At 42.1% G+C, this 20,612-nt stretch overlaps 2 protein-coding genes across 7 annotated transcripts in view; one reads left to right on the forward strand and one right to left on the reverse strand.

Moving 5' to 3' along the window:
• Positions 1-19,831, forward strand: part of pgs1 (phosphatidylglycerophosphate synthase 1) — a 29,522-nt gene extending 9,691 nt beyond the window's left edge. For 4 of the 6 annotated variants that reach the window (XM_033044271.1, XM_033044274.1, XM_033044273.1 and 1 more), the window contains 4 exons: positions 6,375-6,890; positions 14,574-14,722; positions 17,211-17,354; positions 19,080-19,831. In XM_033044271.1, coding sequence (XP_032900162.1) covers positions 6,375-6,890; positions 14,574-14,722; positions 17,211-17,330 — 785 coding nt within the window. In that variant the 3' untranslated portion in view covers positions 17,331-17,354; positions 19,080-19,831. Of the gene's footprint in view, positions 1-6,374; positions 6,891-14,573; positions 14,723-14,819; positions 15,134-17,210; positions 17,355-19,079 lie in introns of those variants that run through there. The other 2 variants (XM_033044272.1, XM_033044275.1) reach the window with 2 other exon arrangements.
• The window catches only part of dnah17 (dynein axonemal heavy chain 17), a 187,261-nt gene continuing 185,985 nt past the window's right edge, over positions 19,337-20,612 (reverse strand). The window contains exons 79-80 of the mRNA XM_033044269.1: positions 19,892-20,117; positions 19,337-19,610 (exon numbers count right to left, since the gene is read on the reverse strand). Coding sequence (XP_032900160.1) covers positions 19,363-19,610; positions 19,892-20,117 — 474 coding nt within the window. The 3' untranslated portion in view covers positions 19,337-19,362. The remainder of the gene's footprint in view (positions 19,611-19,891; positions 20,118-20,612) is intronic.

Below are 20,612 nucleotides of genomic sequence, written 5' to 3' on the forward strand. Positions count from 1 at the left end.
TTCTTCAGACTGAGACTTCAGACTTCAACCCGAAACGTCACCCATTCCTTCTCTCCAGAGATGCTGTCTGTCCCGGAGTTACTGCAGCATTTTGTGTCCATCTTTCGTGTAAACCAGCACCAGCAGTTCCTTCCTCCACAAATACTGTACGTGAGTGCAATTGCGCTGTGCAAAACGAAAAATAACGACTATCACACGCAAAAGGCTGCATACAAATACCATGGATAACATCTTGTTTGATCTATAAACAAAATAAGTTTGTTCAAGTTCACATTTATTGTCACGTGCTCCAATTAAGGTAGTGATAATTGAGTTGCCATACAGCCATACAAGTAAAAAGAACACAATACACAATAGAATTTAATAAAAGAGTAACTTTTCAAATAACTTTATCAGTAAATTAATTCTGAAAGTCCAAACAGAGTTAGAATGAAATGTTTACCCTTATTTAATCGTGTGCATGTACCGGGTGCCAGTAGTGAAACATAATCTTTCCTTGTTTCACACTGACACCCTGTGGTGAAGGCATGTAAATTGAAGACTACTTAATGCCATTTCTTTACTGATTTTCATGTGACACTTGGCAATATTAAATGTTCAAAAGCTATATCTGAGTGGCACTTAAAGTTGAAACATTTTGCAGGACATAAAGGCTGTAAATCCAGTTTTGGAATTCAAATGATGTGCCGCTTCACTAATTTTAGTGCAAGAAATACCTGTGGAATAGGTGACGTTTCGGGTTGTGACCCTTCTTCAGACTCTTCTGAAGAAGCATCTCGACCCTTCTCACAGAGATGCTGTCTGACCCACTGAGTTACTCCAGCTTTTTGTGTCTATCTTCAGTTTAAACCAGCATTTGCAGTTCCTTCCAACACAATTTTTGAGCAAAACAAGTATTGTATTTGAATGTTATATTGTGCCAACACCCTTGAGGCACCATTTCAAGTTTCTTCATATTTCAATATGAATTCATTAGTGTGACAGCAAATCAAATTGTTCTTTAATTTCCTTGCTGATTTTTGGTCAAAATCTAGTTTGTAGATATTTTATTAAAAAATTGCTTTTATGTATAAATTTCTATTGAAATCCTCTTCAGATGTATGTCCTCAGGAGATATTGCCTGACCCGCTAAGTTACTGTAGAACATTATGTTCCTATGCAAGATTCCAGCATCTGCAGTTCCTTATTCTCTTAAATGTATGGAAGTGGATTTGCCACATAAGCGATTTGTGAAAATTATAATCCCTTGGTCATACATTTAATAACTAGTTACTGCAGACCATTTATTGTTAATGATAATGTGACCTTTTTCTGGCAGACTAGAGTCCCCCTAGTCCTCACCTTTCACCCCATCAGCCGTTACATACAGCTCATAAACCGCCACCATTTTCGCCACCTCCAAAGGGATCCCACCACAAGTCACATCTTCCCATTTCCACTACTTTCCGCAGAGACCATTCCCTCCGCAACTCCCTGGTTAACTCATCCCTTCCCACTCAAACCACCCCCTCCCCAGGTACCCTCCCCTGCAACCGCAGGTGATGCAACACCTGTCCCTATACCTCCTCCTTTGACTCTGTCCAGGGACCCCGACACACCTTTCAGGTGGGGCATGGATCACCTCCACTTCCTCCAACCTCATCTGCTGTATCTGTTGTTGACCTGCGTGGGTTTTCTCCAGGAGCTCCAGTTTCCTCCCACTCTCCAAAGACGTACAGGTTTGCAGGCTGATTGGCTTAGTAAAGTTGCAAATTGTCCCTAGTGTGTGTAGGATAGTGCTAGTGTGCGGGGATTGTTGGTCAGCGCAGGCTCGGTGGGCCGAAGGGCCTGTTTCTCTAAACTAAACGGGTCCAGAGGAGCAGCCAAACTGATCTGATGATATCGTTCCATCGCTCTGGGAGTTCTGGCACGAGAAGGAAGCTTTCCCTTGTCTCCCACCAAGGCATGCAAAATATTTCTACAACTTTCGACCATTTTCATATTTCTCATTAAGTATGTAGAAAAACATTTATCTTGGCTTCATGTCCTTTTTTTTTTTTTTTTTACAAATTTGAGCTTATCATTTAATTTTGTATTTCTTCCTAACATTTACTCTAAATCTTTCTCGCAATAGTATATTTATAACAAGGCTGCACAGCGGAGCAGCGGTAGAGTTGCTGCCTCAAAGCGTCAGACCCGGGTTTGATCCTGACTACTGGTGCTGTCTGTACAGACTTTGTACGCTCTCCCTGTGACCGGAGTGGGTTTTCTCCGGGTGCTCTGCTTCCCTCTCACATTCCAAAGATGTATAGGTTTGCAGTTGAATTGGCTTCTGTAAATTGTCCCTAGAGTGTAAGATAGGACTAGTGTACGGGGTGAATGTTGGTCGGCGTGGACTCGGTGGGCCGAAGGCCCTGTTTCCTCCCTGTATCTCTGATCTCAACAAAAACTAATCTTCTGCACACACATTAATCTTGAATCCATTTATTTGAATCCATCCTGAACACATTTGTTTTTTTTTGTAGAAAATAATGATATTAACTATAAATTAAGGATAAGATCCCAGAATTTGTTTTGACTTTTCAACAGAAGATTGGCAAATATACTGACATTCCTTCAAGGTCTTTGGATTGAAATATTTTAACTTTCCAGTAAAAAGTCCAGTAGTGGAATATTAATCACACCGATTACTGGAGTTCAAGGAAGACAGCTCGGCACCACATCAAGGGTAACTTGGAAAGAATAATAAATCCTAAGATTGTCAGCAATTCTAAGCATGAATTTTTAAAGAGGAATACACTTTACAGTCAGAAACACTGCTTATAACAAATAGCAGGCAGCATTGGAGAACAGATTCATACAACTTAGTGTGTCGGAAGGAACTGCAGATGCTGGATTACACTGAAGATAGACACAAAATGCTGTATTAACTTAACGGAACAGGCGACATCCTTGGATAGAAGGAATGGGTGACGTTTCCGGTCGAGACTCTTCTTCAACTTAGTACAGGATACCACCTTTGAGGCTTAGCACTTTTTAAAAACCATTTAATCATGGAATGATTGGAATGTAGTTCATAAGAGTGAAGAGTATTTTATTGTCATATGTCCCGAAACGGAATACTAGACATTTTAACACAATACCGTAGTGGCACCAGACGAGGTGAATAAACAGTTGCTTTATTCAGGTGTTACATGTAAGTTTGGTCCACTAACATAATTGTCATTGCTGCTGTAGCTGAGCGAGGGTGTTGTCTCGAGCTCAGCTACATGTTGACTGCAGATCTCAAGGTGAGATATACTTATGTAGCACGACACTCCCCTTAGCCCCTGACGTCACGTGACAGGCTTCGTAGCTACTGATGAGGGTTCGACCATAAGTGGTCTGTGTATCAGCTGACGCCACAATACTTCATAAGTTCTAGCAGAATTAGGCCATTCGACCCATCAAGTCTACTCCGCCTTTCTATCATGGCTGATCTATCTTTCCCACTCAACCCCATTCTCCTGCCTTCTCCCCATAACCTCTGACACTCTTACTAATATTATTATTAAACAGTTAAATTATTCAAGCATTACTCGGGAGTCAACAAAAAGATTCAAAGGCAATGGATTTGGACAGGCATTTATAGTTCTTCATAACATTTTTTTCCCTTTTTTAATTTTTAATTTGTACCATATCTGTATAATAGTAGAATTATGAATTATTGTTGAATATAATCTCAGATCCTGCAGGAATGCAGCTCCACAAACCGTGGGATATCTTTCATTTATTTGTTATCATCATTGCTTTTTGCATATCTTTCATTTCTTCTATGTACCTTCTATATCTCTCGTTTCCTTCTCTCCTGACTTTCAGTGTGAAGAAGGTTCTCGACCCAAAAAGTCACCTATTCCTTTGTCTAGGACTAGAGGTCATAGCTTCAGAATTAAAGGACGTTCCTTTAGGAAGGAGATGAGAAAGAATTTCTTTAGTCAGAGGGTGGTGAATCTGTGGAATTCTTTGCCACAGAAGGCTTTCAATGGATATTTTTAAGGAAGAGATAGATAGATTCCTGATTAGTGCAGGTGTCAGGGGTTATGGGGTGAAGGCAGGAGAATGGGGTTAGGATGGAGAGATAGATCAGCCATGACTGAATGGCGGAGTCGACGATGGGCCGAATGGCCTAATTCTGCACCTATTGCTTATGGCCTTATGACCTTTTCTCCAGAGATGCTGCCTGACCTGCTGAGTTACCCCAGCGTTTTGTGTCTGTCTTTGGTTTCAATGAGAAATAGGGTTTGGGATCAAGGAAAATAGTGATGTGGATGGATTTCTAGGAACACAAACACCTCCATAACGTCAGGGGCGCCTGTATTCCCAAATTTATTTTCTCCTGGCTCAGTCTTCCAGTGACCAATATAGTTAACTTTTTTTTTCCTTCCTGTTTTCATAGCTGTGGCAGTTTTCCCTGTTTCTTGTTATATTTCACGCAGCTTCACTTGAAATTCTGTTTTTCATTTGTCAATGTCCTTCACTGAATCCCTGACCCTTGGGCACACTGTCCATTGTCTGTTTGCAACATAAGCCTTTCCCTTTGACCTAATACTATATTTACCCTCATGTGCTGGCCTCAATCATTCTGGTTGTCCTCTTCATTTTTTTCTGCCTTATGGTGTATATTATTTCTTAATAAATGTATAAATCAGACAATTTTATTTCCTGTCACATCTTGTCAGTGCAGTTTCCCGAACCACCATGGCCAACTCGTTCTTCATTATATGCCTTGTTAAAATTTAACCGCCTGGTTTTGCAATGTACTTGCTTCTTTACATAGAGCTCTGTTGAGTTAAGGTCATTCTTTACGGCTCCTGAACAACTGGGTTCTTAATTAACCCCTTGTGCTTGAGAGTTAATTAAAGTATGTAGTCTAACCTATAAAATAACCCCATAGATGTTCATTGCTGTGATAGGGTTGCGGTCAGGTTTGTGAAGTGTGTTTCAGCAGCCTGATGGTTGACGGGAAGATAGAAGCTTCCCCCACCCGTATCTTTCAGTCTGAAGGAGGGTTCCGACCCAAAACGTCACCTTTCCATGTATCCAGCGTGGTGAAACTGGCGAGAACTAAGGGGGACCACAAATGGGATACTTTGTAACTCTGATGGTGCCTGTTATGTGGCGACTCTTTGCATACCGTGTGCATGCAAAACACTGTGACGTGGCACTAAATCATCATTCATATCCAGAGATGCTGCCTTAACGCTGAGTTACTCCAGCATTTTGTGTCTAACTTTGGTTTAAACCAGCATCTGAAGTTCCTTCCTACACAAGCTGATCTTGATCCTGGAGGTAACAGTTCTCCCGATAAAAGCCCAGTCAGGGTAGTATAGGTCTTTGATAATATTTGTTGTTGTTTTGCACTGTCTGTAGATTGCTTCGATGGTGGGACGGTTCATACCCGTAGATAGACACAAAATGCTGGAGAGAAGGAATGGGTGATGTTTCGGGTCGAGACCCTTCTTCAGACCCGTGGTGGACCGGGCACTTTTGGCAACCTCCTTTGTTCTTGGGCATTCGAGTTACCAAGCCAGGCGGCGATGCAACCAGTCAGCATACTCTCCACTGTGCATCTGTAGAAGTTAGACTGAGTATTTAGCAATGTGACAAACCTTCTCAAACCTTCCACCTTTTTTTCCAAAAGTTAGATATACTGGAATATTATGAATATTATACTGGGATATTTCACTATGAAGAACAGAGAGTGTTGGATTCACTCGGTGGGTCAGGCAGCATCTCTGATGGATAGGCTTAGGCAACGCTTCAGGCCGGGACCCTCCAGACTGAATGTGAGATCTGCGACTTTTGGTGCCTTATTTTTTAACTTCTCACTAATGCTTATTTTGGGGGCAACATATCAGCAGGGATAGACGATTAGTGAACCAGCAATCAGGAGAACTTCTGGTCAACATCTGATGGACAAAGCTGTGATTAGTTCGCACTGAAAGGGCCAGTGTTGAGGCTTTATCAACTTGCAATAAGAGACAAGAATGGATTGTATCCCAAGTTTCTTGAGAGCATGAAGGGAGATGGGAAAGCAGGTTGTGAGGAAGACAGAGTCTGCAGGGAGATATAGAAAGGTGAAGTCGGGGGTTATGGGCTGAAGGCAGGAGTATGGGGTTAGGAGGGAGAGATAGACCAGCCATGATTGAATGGCAGAGTAGACTTGATGGGCCGAATGGCCTAATTCTCCTATCACTTATGACCTTATGAAGTGTGTGAGGAAAATATTGGTGGGTGAAGTGTAATGTGTAGGTGCAGGCCACTGGAAATGGTTTGGATGGGGCATCTTGGTCAGCAGGGACGAGTTGGGCAGAAGGGAATGTTTCCGTGACTCTACCGTTGAAATTGTTTTTCAGGCAGTCGAAGAGATTTCTGTGCGGCAGCAAACAAGAGGATCATGTCTGTGGTGCACGAGGCAAGACGCAAGCAGCAACTCGCAAACCAACTAATGGGCTTGGCCGAGAGTCCTTCTGGGGAAGAGTCGCCTCTTGATAGAAACGTGAGGCAGGCAGACACGTGGATTTACCCACTGATACAAATGAAGCCTTTCCAAATAGAAATAGATGAGCAAGTGACTGAGGTTTTGATGACCGAAGCTGATGAGGATTCCAGGATATACTTGACTTCAGGTTACTTCAACCTCACTCAAGCCTACATGGATCTGATTTTGGGAACCAGCGCAGACTACCAGATATTGTTAGCCTCACCGGAGGTGAATGGGTTCCTCGGTGCTAAGGGTGTGGCAGGGGCCATTCCCTCAGCCTATGTTTACATTGCCAGGCAGTTTTACAGCAGGGTGTGTCAGGGTGGACTGCAAGATAGAATAATGTTACACGAATACTTCAGGAAAGGGTGGACTTTCCATGCAAAAGGTACGTGGTAGCTTTTTGTGTAAAATTGGTTATGGTTTAAAAGTTGGGTGTGAAAATAAATATTTTCAAAATATCAACATTTTCTTAACTGAAGGGGTATTTCTGATCTGATTGTACGAAGGCAATCCTTATTCTGTTAAAGAGGAACAGATTGGGTAGATGCACAGAGTGGGTGAATCGAGAACCAGAGGACATAAGTTTAAGATGAAGGGGAAAAGATTTAATAGGAATCGGAGGGGTGACCTTTTTACGCAAAGGGTGGTGGGTGTATGGAACAAGCTGCCAGAGGAGGTAGCTGAGACAATAGACAATAGGTGCAGGAGTAGGCCATTCGGCCCTTCGAGTCAGCACCGCCATTCAATGTGACCATGGCTGATCATCCATAATCAGTACCCCATTCCTGCCTTCTCCCCATATCCCCTGACTCTGTATTTTTAAGAGCCCTATCTAGCTCTCTCTTGAAAGCATCCAGAGAACCTGCTTCCACCGCCCTCTGAGGCAGAGAATTCCACAGACTCACCACTCTCTGTGAGAAAAGGTGTTTCCTCGTCTCCGTTCTAAACGGCTTACTCCTTATTCTTAAACTGTGGCCCCTGGTTCTGGACTCCCCCAACATCGGGAACATGTTTCCTGCCTCTAGTGTGTCCAAACCCTTAACAATCTTATATGTTTCAATGAGAACCCCTCTCATCCTTCTAAACTCCAGAGTGTACAAGCCCAGCTGCTCCATTCTCTCAGCATATGACAGTCCCGCCATCCCGGGAATTAACCTTGTAAACCTACCTGCACTCCCTCAATAGCAAGAATGTCCTTCCTCAAATTAGGGGACCAAAACTGCACACAATACTCCAGGTGTGGTCTCACTCGGGCTCTGTACAACTGCAGAAGGACCTCTTTGCTCTTATATTCGATTCCTCTTGTTATAAAGGCCAACATGCCATTCGCTTTCTTCACTGCCGCTGTACCTGCAAGGTAGGGACAGGCTGAGGCAGGGACTATTCCAACATTTAAGAAACTGTTAGACAGGTACTGGATAGGACGGGTTTGGAGGGATATGGGCCGAACGCGGGCAGATGGGACTAGTGTAGCTGGGACATTTTGGCTGGTGTGGGCAAGTTAGGCCAAAGTGCCTGTTCCCACACTGGGTGAGATGAAAAACACTCGTGACCCAATGAGTTACTCCAGCACTTTGTGTTTTGCTCGGGGAGGAGAGGGGTTGTTTCATCAGAAATCCACTTGTCTTTGTTCATTACACGATAAAGCACATTTTATACAACAGTGTGAAACACAAAGTGCTGGAGGAACGTAGTCAACTCAACTCAGTGGAGGTAGTGCTGGTGGACATCTGAAATACCACTTGTCCATCTCTCCACCTCCACCTCCACTGCCTGACCCGCTCTTTTGCTCACTATTCCGGTTTCAGCAACGTCTTGTGGCTCTGGACAACATTGCCGTGTGACATTGATTTTACATAATAGGTTATTTTAGATTCATTTTATCTGATTACTGTATCTGCGACTGCATTAAGACATGGTGGCACAGCGGTAGAGTTGCTGCCTTACAGCGCTGATAGCGCCAGAGACCCGGGTTTGATCCCCACAACGGGTGCTGTCTGTACGGAGTTTGTCCGTTCTCCCCGTGGGTTTTCTCTGAGATCTTCGGTTTACCCCCCACACTCCAAAGATGTACATTGGCTTGATAGAAATGTAAAATTGTTCCTCGTGTGTGTGTTAATGTACGGAGATCGCTGGGCCTGTTTCCTCGATGTATCTCTAAACTAAACAATCTTACTCTGCTGTGAGTCTGTGTAATATGGCTAAAAGACTCGGTGCAAAGCAATTTATCATTTGAAACAGTGTGATTCAACATTAGTTCCAGAATATTTTTCGGTGAAGCATAAAATTGGCAAAACCCTGGAGTGTCTCTCAGATCTAAATCAAACGTGTTTCTGTTTTTGGAAGCTGGTCAGAGGGATCAGCAGAGAGCTGGTGCCCAAGGCTCTGTCTACAAATGTCCAGAATTGATGGGAGAAACCTTCCCTCTGACGATTGTTGCTTTTGACCACGGAGAGCATGAGAGCATTAAGCCGATGCACACTGATCTTCCATCATGATTATTGTCTGAAGATAGACACAAAGAGCTGGAGTAACTCAGCAGGTAATCTCTGGAGAAAGGGAATAGGTGACATCTCGAGTCGAGACCCTTCTTCAGACTGAGAGTCGGAGGGACTTTTGTCTGTTTTCCTCTTTACACTCTACTGCTCCTACAACTTTTTGAGAAGCATCCCAGTTTATCCATGTTTGGATCAGAAATTCACTGGCAAAGAATCTTCGATCCCAAAGTCTTTCCAATTTCTGCTGGTGCAGAGTGATAACTAATAAACGCTCTTACCTGTGAGTCAGTAGTTATGTCCCAATTCAGAAGGTTGAGATTTAGATTAGTTTAGAGATACAGCGCGGAAACCTAATAACATGTATAATCTGATTATTTTGAGGAGAATGAGCTAAGTATGGACAGTCAGCATGACTTTGTCCGTGTAGGTTATGACTTACAAACTTGATTGAGTGTTTTGAGGAGGTGACAAAGGTGATCGAAGGTGAGTGTACGGCGGGGGGACCTTGTCTACATGGCATTTATTAAGACATTTCGTAAATTCTGTGGGTTGATTTCTTGACAACAACAAAATAGGTGGAGTTGCAGACAGTGAGGAAGGCTGTCAAAGTATACAGTGGAATATAGATTTGGTGGAGCAATGGCAGGAAGTTTAATCTGAGCACGTCTGAGATGTTGCACTTTGGGTGGTCGAATGGATGGGGGGAAACGTACACTTAATTTCAAGACCTTTAAAAGCATTAAGATTGAAAGTGGCAGCATAAGTAGATAAACTGGTAAAGAAGGCACATGGTATGGTTGGGGCATTGAGTATCAGAATGAGGAAGTCATGATGTAGCTTTATAGGAATTTAGTTAGGCTACCAATACAGTATTGTGTGCTGTTCTGGTGTCCGATAGATGTGGAGGCTTTGGCGAGGCTGAGAAGAATTCGGCCTGGATTAGAGGCTTTTCGCAAGAAAGAGAGATTGGACAAACATGGATTGTTTTCTCTGGAATGTCTGTGTCTGAGGGGAGACCTGATAGAAGTATATAACATTTTCAGAGGCATAGATGGTGTAGACAGTCAGGACCTTATCCCCAGGGTGGGAATGTCAGACTAGAGGGCAGAGCTTCAAGATGAATGGAGCAATGTTTAAAGGAGATGTGCGGGGCAGGTTTTTTTTTACACAGATGGTGGTGGGTGCCTGGAACTCACTGCCAGGGTGGTGGAGGCAGATACGATGGTGACATTTAAGAGGCTTTTAGATCAGCACATGGATATATAGGGTAGGATGGATGTGGACCATGTGCAGACAGAGGAGATGAGCTTAACGGCACTGCATGAAGCCCAGGCATTCTGGGTTGAATGCTCTTCTACATTCTATGTTTTAGCTGCTTGTGCATTTTCTGCGTACAAATTGGTTGCTATGTTTCTTCAGAAACCATTGGTTGCGAACCCCTGACATTCCACTTCAAAAGTAATCCCTTTATGTATACATCGCCCGTCTCCAGATGGTACAGAATGCAGCTGTACGACTTTTAACTGGCACACGTAAACATGAGCACATTTCGCACATTTTAGCCTCACTCCATTGGTTGCCTATTCAGTTTAGGATCCATTTTAAAATTCTTTTATTTGCTTTTAAATCCCTGAATGGTCTTGCCCCGCCCTATCTATCTGAGCTTCTACACCCTTATACACCCGCCCGCTCTCTCAGGTCAGATAATCAGCTGCTCCTGAGTGGGCCTAAAACTAAGCGGAAGCTCAGAGGGGACCGTGCCTTTGCTGTGTCGGCACCCAAATTATGGAACGATCTGCCTCTCCACATTAAACAGGCTTCTTCTCTGTCTGTTTTTAAATCACTTCTTAAAACCCATCTCTTCTCCGTGGCCTTTGATACCCAGTAAGATGTCGACTTTATTTACTTGATTTAATTTCTTATTTTGATTGCTTTTATTGCGTGGCTATTATTTTTACTCATGTTTTATGTCTTTTAATTTATTGTTGTATTTCATATGTAATTTTTGCGCCTCATGTGAGCTGTTATGTTGTCTGTTTATGATGTCTTGTTTATTCTTCGGTACAGCACTTTGGTCAACATTGGTTGTTTTAAAGTGCTTAACAAATAAAGTTGGATTGGATTGGATTGGATTGTGTGACCACATTTAATTTGGAAAGGCAAGAATCTTATGGTGTACTTTGAAAACAGCTTTACGTGAATCTAAGTAATTTAATACATTCAATGAATTGCACGAAGTTTCTTTTTTTCTCAGTAAACAGTTCTCTTCCTGGCATTAGGGAACGATATTCCAGTAAAAGTGTGTATGACCCAATGTGACCTTGTTTAAAATGCCAGCTGACTTGCATCATGTGCAGGGCAAGGTTTGGGGACCGAGCTTTGGTGTCTATTGATCAGATATCACCAGAACCAGGATGATGGCGCAGCGGTAGAGTTGCTGCCTTACAACGCCAGAGACCCAGGTTCGACCCCAACTACGGGTGCTGTCTGTGCGGAGTTTGTACGTTCTCCCTGTGTCCGCGCGGGTTTCCTCCGGGTGTTCCAGTTTCCTCCCACATCCCAAAGACGTACAGGTTTGTAGGTTAAGTGGCTTGGATAAAATTGTATCATTGTCGCCAGGATAGTGCTAGTGTACAGGGATTGCTGGTCGGCATGGACCCGGTGGGCCGAATGGTCTGTGTCCACGCTGAATCTCTAAAGACCAAAACCGCACTCCTGGGGGAGATAAGTAACTGGAATACAAGTAGGTACAGCCAATGGCATGTTTGGTTGGCAAAGCAGACAGCTCAACTCTTCGTTGTTTCCATGGTCTTCTGACAGAGAATGCTTTGTTGAGAGATCTTCAGAACCAGTGCATGCCAGATGGTTGGCAGGGCTTAAAGAGAATTTGAGTACGAAGGCACTGCAGATGTTGTTTTAAACAAGGGTCCTGACCCGAAATGTCATTGATCCATGATTTCCAGAGAGGCTGCCTGACCCGCTGAGTTATTCCACCATTGTGTCTTTGGTAAGCGGCCGTGGCTGTCGGTGGAGACACAAGGGACTGCAAATGCTGGAATGCGAGCAAAAGCCAAACAAGTGGAGGAACTCTGACCCAGCAGAATATGGGGGTGTGGGGGAAGAAGGGTCAATGTTTCAGCTCAAAACCCTCGGGCGCCGAGAAAAAATAGGGACCACATTGAACACTTTGTAACTTTGTCGCCGCCCTATACGTGGTGACTCTTTGCGCACATTATACGCAAAACAAAGAATTTTACTGTGTCATGTCACATGTGATAAACAGTCAATCAACCTGGACATAGGGAAAGAAAATGGATGGCGATGCCATTTGACCCAACTGGTGGTGTTTTGTGGAGATTTGACACCAATAATTGAGCTATGGTTTTGTAACTAAAGCAAAGCACCATGTTAAAATCTACAAGAAAACCCCATCTCTGCTGTACTGTTTGTGCTGTTGCTTAGTACCAACCGCTTGTAATAAAAACAGAAAAAGCTCCAAACAGAACGTCAGGCTGCCTCTAGGAAAAGTGAAAACTCTTCAGGGTTGTATCAGGACGAAAACCCTTCATGATTTCCACCACTTTTCAAGAGTTTCACCTCCCTCACCCTCATAACCTTCAGCATTTCCTCCGTGGCTAAAGACAGACACAAAAAGCTGGAGTAACTCAGTGGGTCAGGCAGCATCTCTGGAGCGAAGGAATGGCTAGCGTTTTGGGTCTCGAACCATCACCCATTCCTTCTCTCCCAAGGTGCTGCCTGACCCACTGAGCTAATCCAGCATTTTGTGTCTACGGTGTAAACCAGCATCTGCAGTTCCTTGCTACTCATTTCCTCCCTAACTCCCTGGCTATGCGTCGGCAATGGCAGAGGATGCAACACCTGCCCTTTCAGGGACCCAAACAGTCTGCCAGCAGGTCACTCGCACCTCATCTAATGAAGAGTACAGCATTTATTGTTCACAGTGTGGGCTCCAGTGGACTTGGAGCAGCAACATCAGTAATATGACCTCGAAGTGTCTTTGCCAATGCCCACAGCCTCATCTGGGCATTAGAAGAATTCTCCTTTTGTTTTCACATTTCTCAATGGCTTTGACCACCATTTCACAGCCTTTATCGTGCTTCTCTAACCCTCAGGCAGCTTTGCAAGGAGACACTATTGCCCTTGTTGCTCTATCGGAGATGTTTCTGATGTCTTATCAAGTTCTTCCCCACTCTCTCTGCAACTTAAAACTAACTTGTATTCTTACTTTCCTGTTCTGATGAAAGGTCTTGGAACTGAAATGATGATTTGGTTTTTCTTAATACTCTGACTTATTGACGGATTGCTGCAATTTCTGTTTTGTTTTCACAATTCCAGGAAATCGCAGTTCTATTTTTTTTTTTTTTTTGTGACTCTTCATTTAAAAGGCTTTGATATCTTTTAATGCTCAGGAATGCAAGTCCTTCATTGGGGCAATGGACTTTCTGTGCATCCTTAACGGGCATTATTAATTCTTTTTTTAAATTTATAGCAGATGTGTAGTTCTGTTCTAAATTCTGCATTGGCAGACGGCCCCATGAACAGTTTGTCATGTGTGCTTTTGTTTACACAGTATAAGATGTTGCGTTTTTGCAAATCCAGCCTCCACAGAGCGTTTGTGTTTTACTGAAATTCTCAATTTGCTGCTTTTTCATAAATGGAATGCTTTTCGGCTTTGCTTAAGGATACATGAAGGGCCTACAAAGAATGTGTTCAATGTTTGCCTCCTGGCGTGATTTCCGAGAAGCGAGGATGGCTTCCTGTACTTCACTTTCATTGTGCAATGTTTTCTGTACAGATATGCCTTGGGTTGTTTACGATGAAAGGATGATTACGGCCGTGCATTTACTAAATTATTCGACATCTTACTTTGATCTAATGTCATTTGATCCCATTGCCCCCAGTTGGAACACGTTTAGTGGAAGTTAGTTATACTGAAGGCTTTTTCAGTTCAGCTTATTTTTTTTTGTTTAGAATTCTTTGGTATGTGAAATGCTCACCGTCAGTATTTATTGACCTAGTATTTAAAGCATGAACTATTTCCCAGTCTGAAACATTGACTGTCCACTGTCCATTTCCCTCCACAGATGCTGCATTTTCTGCTGAGTTCCTCCAGCAGTTCTTTTTTGCTCAATATTTCAATTCTGCAGTCTTTTGTGTCTAATTTAGTTTACTTTAGAGATGCAGCAGGGAAATAGGCCCTTCAGCCCATCGTGTCTGTGTGGACCAGCGTTCCCCGCACACTAACACTATCCTGCACACTAGGGACAATTTACAATTTACGAAGCCAATTAACTTACAAATCTGTACATCTTTGGAGTGTGGGTGGCACCCGGAGAAAACCCACTCAGTCACGGGGAGAATGTACAAACTCCATAAAGACAGCACCCGTCGTTAGGATCGGACCTGGGTCTCTGGCGCTGTAAGGCAGCAATGCTGTCAGTGTGCCACCCCTTCTGGTGTTGAGTTAAATTATAGTAAAATGAATGAGTGATGGTGCCTCCTTGTCTTTAAATGAAGCTGTCTTTCATTTGTATTCATTTCTTTTACAGGTCTGTGGTATTACTTGTCAGGAAGCAAGTGGCCTTGTCTAACTTTAATTGGCTCTCCTAACTTTGGATATAGATCAGTGCACAGAGACCTGGAGGCTCAGCTAGTAATTGTGACAGAAAATTGCAACCTACAACAGCAGTTACACCAGGTCAGTGGTGAATTTAAAGGGTTTATTTATGTTAGGCTATGTGTTTAAAAACATAATTATTAACATTGAATTTCCCATTTATTTTGTCTGCATTTAGAGTTTATACCAGCTATAATAGTTTAAAATTTCACCAACATTAAAAATGGATAAAAATGAGAAAGTACAATAAGAACAAAAAAAGTTGAAAATACTCAGCAGGTTTGGTAACACAATTGATTGAAAGATACAGCGTGGAAACAGGCCCTTTGATCCACTGCATCCATGCCACCCATCGATCACTCGTTCACACTAGTTCTATGTTATCCCAATTCACATCCACGGACTCTGGGGGTAATTTACAGAGGCCAATTAACCTACAAACCTGCATGCCTTTGGGATGTGAGAGGAAACCGGAGCGCCCGGAGGAAACCTACAGGGTGAACGTGCAAACGCCACACAGACAGCACCCGAGGTCAGGATCAAACCTGGATCTTTGATGCTGTGAGGCAGCAGCTTTACCAGCTGCGCTACTATGCTGCCTTAATATTTTCTGCCTTCTGTCTTAAATTGTAGCATTGTTATTTAAAAATGGACGAATTAATTGTAATTTGACTATTGCTTAGACAGAATTGATCCGAGTTGGTGTCTCATGGATATATTTATGAACATTGCACATCTTTGCTTTCTCTACTCTGACAACATGTACATGTACACCATTAGGAAATAGGGGAAAATCATAAAATGGCAGCGCACCACTGGAACTGTCTACTTTAATTCCATTCCAAATAACTAGTGTGCCTTTGCATATCCTTCAGGTGCTCATACGTGTGACTCACCTGCCTTCAACAACCTTTTGTAGAAAAATAATTCATTTCTTCACATTTTTTATGTGCTGGGAATAATTCTTGTAAACTCCATACTCCTAACATTTTAACCCCAACCTATAATTTCTTTAGATCAATAGAAACAACACAATTTTAATATCCAGAGGTGTGTAGTTTTAACGTGCATAGTGGGTGGATTCTACAGAAAGTGGTGCTAATTGGGAAGTTGGGTGCAACTCACCGATGTTTGCAATTCACACAAGAGAGTAGTGACCTTCTTGGGAGAGGGAGATAGCAGTCTTGACCATACAGCTTATATTAGACCTAAGCTAATATGGCTTTTTCAATAGAAGAGTATACCTAGTGCATTTCGCAGGGCATTAATTGAGGGTCTAAAGACTTAAAGAAACCATGGCAAGTGTTTGTCCTCCTGACTTTTTGTTTGAAATGCTTTATTCAGAGTACCAGTAAGAAACAAAAAAAGCTGCGAAAACTGAAACAAAATCACAAATTGCTGTAAATACTCAGTGGGTAAGCCTACATCTGTGGGAAGAGAAACTGAGTCAATGTTTCAGGTCAGAGACCTGACAAAGCCAGTTTATCCCCATGCTAACCCTGGTTTTTTTCCCCTATCAGAGGCATCTGCTCACTCACTCCCCCTGCAGCTTTACATGCTTCTTTTGACTCCTTTTCAGTTCGACAAATTATCTCCAACCTGAGAAGTCAATTCTGTTTCTTCCAAAGATGGGGGCCTGACCTGCTGATTATTTCCAGCATTTTCTGTCTTAATTTGAGAATTAAGTCTCGAGTGTAAAAGGTCACACAATACTGAGCTAGAAGATGGGGTGTTGTTCAAGCATGTATTGGGATGGTACATGTATGGAAGACCACAGGCACAGGTCAGAGTGGGAGTGTGATGAAGAATGTGTAAGAAAGAACTGCAGAAGCTGGTTTACAATGTAGACACAAAATGCAGGAGTAACTCAGCGGGTCGGTCAGCATCTGTGGAGGAAAGGAATAGGTCACTAATTCCTTTTCTCCAGAGATCCTGCCTGACCCGCTGAGTTACTCCAGCATTTTGTGTCTATGTGCGATGAACAATATCCAACATAAAAATGATGGAGACTAAGGAACTTTTAACAGACAGTTTTCACAAAGATGCCTCTGGAACGTCTTGTACTTTCTGAACCATGGCTTCTTACCCCTTACCTTAGCTGACAAAGCTTTTCACCACATCTCATCCCATTACACCTTCCTTGTTCCTTGCATCAAGTTTTCATTTACTATCTTTCATGTTATAAAGCACAGCAGACTTTGTTACAGAATCACAAATAGTATGGAGAACAGATACTGAGTTAATCAAATGTTTGCTCGAAGACCTGAATTTTAAGGGAGATCTTGAGTAGGATGAGTGATCGAATGTCATAGGGAAGGAATGACGAATTTTGAATGTGAATGGAAAAAATGTAAAGTCTCGGTGAGGTGGGAGCTGATGAGATTGGAAGCGAAGCCCAGGCAGACTTAGCGTAGGATAGGATAAAAATAGTTGAATATTTCTCATGCTGACTTTGACCGTATAGACCTCATAATCTCTCCTTTGGCTGAGATAAAATTTGTTTTAATGGACATAATTTGTTATATTATATGAATGCTGTGACTAAGATATTTGCATCTATATTTTCCAGGAAAAAGAGCATTTGTACCGTTTATCAAGTGAAGTTTTGACTACTACATTTGACCAACCAAATAGACACGTGAAACTTTGGGTGAAACTGGTAACGCCATTAATAAAGAACTTTTTCTAGAAACTAGCGAAGGATACAGCTGTTGTAAGTTCACTACTGCTCAACTTTCACTTTGTATCTTAGTCCATAAAACTATCTCAATGGGGTTAGGTTAGGTAAGGGCGAGGTACAGCGAGACCTGGGTGTCCTTGTACACCGGTTACTGAAAGTTGGCATACAGGTACAGCAGGCAGTGAAGAAAGCTAATGGAATGTTGGCCTTCATAACAAGAGGATTTCAGTATAGGAGTAGAGAGGTTCTGCAGTTGTATAGAGCTCTGGTAAGACCACATTTGGAGTAGTGTGTACAGTTTTGGTCTCCTAATTTGAGGAAGGACATCCTTGTGATTGAGGCAGTGCAGCGTAGGTTCATGAGATTGATCCCTGGGATGGCGGGACTGTCATATGAGGAAAGATTGAAAAGACTAGGTTTGTATTCACTGGAGTTTAGAAGGAAGAGGGGGGATCTTATAGAAACATATAAAATTATAAAAGGACTGGACAAGCTAGATGCAGGAAAAATGTTCCCAATGTTGGGCGAGTCCAGAACCAGGGGCCACACTTAGAATAAAGGGGAGGCCATTTAAGACTGAGGTGTGAAAAAACTTTTTCACCCAGAGAGTTGTGAATTTGTGGAATTCCCTGCCACAGAGGGCAGCGGAGGCCAAATCACTGGATGGATTTAAGAGAGAATTAGATAGAGCTCTAGGGGCTAGTGGAATCAAGGCATATGGGGAGAAGGCATGCACGGGTTATTGATGGAGGACAATCCTCCATGATCACAATGAATGCTGGCTCGAAGGGCCGAATGGCCTCCTCCTGCACCTATTTTCTATGTTTCTATTTCGAAAGGATGTTGGTTGAAAGGTTTAAGTATACCTAAAAGGGCAATTTTTATCAATGCAACCAGGAGAAATTAGATTTTAGAGATTGATTTCAGTCTCCTAATGTCAAAACTCATATGATGCAAGAAATTAGATTCGGAGTAAACCAATAGAAATAAGAAAGGTCTCGACCCGAAACGTCACCCATTCCTTCTCTTTAAAGATGCTCCAGGCCCGCTGAGTTGAGGGCCTGTCCCACTTGCATGCGTCTGGCGCGACCAAACATGGTCGCTTGAAACGTACGGGGCCGGTCCCACTTCCAAGCGCAGAGGCGTATGGAGTTGTGCGGGGCTGGTCCCGACATCGCGCGGGGCTCCGAAAATTCCGCGCGCCAATGGCCTATCTAAGATGGAGGTTTATTTTAGAACTTAAGTTTTTAATATTCTACTGAAGATTAAGCAGTAAGATTGTAAACATGGGAGTGAGTACTCAAAAGCAATTTAATTCCACATTTACCAAGCCTGTCGGCTGAACGGAAATAAATATTTCACGTAAAGGTAGATAAATATATTTTCATGTATTTATTTAACTTCGAGCTGTTAAATCCATTGTTGAAAAAGCTATGAGTAAAGAAATTCTCCCTAATGAGATAAAAGTTTTCTAAACTTCCAAAATCCCTGTTATTCGCCGGAGCGATTTATAATTATGGGAGTCTTGTACGCATAGGGAGACGCAACAAAATCTATGGACTATTTATGATACCAAGTGTACTTTAGAAACACTCTTGTTTGTTTTCTGTGGGGAAGCAGGTCCAATCAGAATGAGTAATATTGGTTAATTATTGTCACATGCACAGAGATACAAATAGATGAATTTTAGAAGTGGAACACAATGTTTAATGATTGATAGATATGTGATTGCCTGCCATGGTTTCTATTCCTTTGTAGAATATGAAGAGGATTCCTGGTTTACATATTGAACACTTCAGAAGAAATTCTTGCAAACATATTGAATGCTGATGATATTATGGAAAGAACAAAAAGCTAATGTTGCAACAACTATTTAAAAGGCATCTAAATCGCCTCAGCTCCTCATAAATTTCTGTTTGTGCATTAGATCCACTGGGATGAAATCAAATTATCACAATTAAATAGTAATTTGCAGCAATTATCATTTATTCAAATAAAGCAGATAATTTTTTTTTAAATCTGTCATAAACGGAATCTTCATTTAAATTTGTAGTAAAACTGCAACACCTGCAAGGATCCATTTTGCTCGTTTCTCTTTTGTTTTTAGATTAAAAGTCCAGACATACGTGGGACCTCGGGTGCGGGTTTTATACACTGGACATTCGTAAATGTTTTTTGTTTCTTGACGATCCACTGGAATGGCTTTGATAAATGCCACTGGCATCGGTGGCGTAAGTTCCTTCAGTCGTGCATCAGTAAGGACTCCACTGTTTTTATCCCAACGTGCACCTTTCGACATATAAATTATTATTAGTGATTTCACTGGAATATCTTTTACTGCAAACTTGTATTTTATTTACTAATTGGCAAACAGAAATAATGGAATCTGAATGAGCCCCTTCCTGATGGAACATCTAAGTAAATTTTGTCAATTATATTTCATTTTAGCATCTTGCTAATTTGGTAAAAGCTAATAAAATCCATCAAAGCTGTTGAATAATTTTCTTTTACATTTGTATTATAACACTTACTAATAGTTTAAAGTTAACTATGCAACATAATTGCCTTACCTTCCATGTACAGCCCATGGATGAAAGATCCTTCTCTGGGAGCACTTGTCATGTCTTCCTTGCTTTTTTTTGTGACTTCCACAGCCAGGCACATTTTATCCAGTGGCCATTCATTTTTTCTAGCCATAGATTGCATTATAGCTGTGAGGAAAGACTGCGGATTGAATAAACCACCAAGCCACACTGCATTAGGTAGAGAAAAATCTGAGCTCCATGCTTCCAATTCCTGAAATAAACACAACCGAGTGAGAAAGTAGCAATAACATATTTTCCTCAAACATTTTAAAACTAGTTTGATAGAATGCTAGAATGTATTTATAAGACAATTCACTAAAACAATATACATCATTTGGTTTAACTGTTCCAATCTTATTTCATTTTGAGTAATGCATGTGTTTTAGAGGCAAAGTATATGGAAACAGGTCCTTCGGCTCAGCTTGCAAACCCAAGATAAACATCAACACTAGTATTACAGGGTGACCAAAACTGAGCACAATACTCCAAATGTTGCCTCAAATGTACAGCTGTAACATAAGATCACAATTTCTATACTAAAACCCTGACTGATGAAAGCCAATGTGCTGAAAGTCTTCTTGACCACCTTATCTACCAGGAACTATGTACCTGTACTCCTGTACCTGTATTGGCCTACAATACTCCCGAGCCCTGCCATTTACTGTGAGGGTGATGCCCTGGTTAAACTTCCCAAAATCCAACACAT

This window comes from Amblyraja radiata, chromosome 26, assembly GCF_010909765.2.
Source record: "Amblyraja radiata isolate CabotCenter1 chromosome 26, sAmbRad1.1.pri, whole genome shotgun sequence".
Lineage (NCBI taxonomy): Eukaryota > Metazoa > Chordata > Chondrichthyes > Rajiformes > Rajidae > Amblyraja > Amblyraja radiata.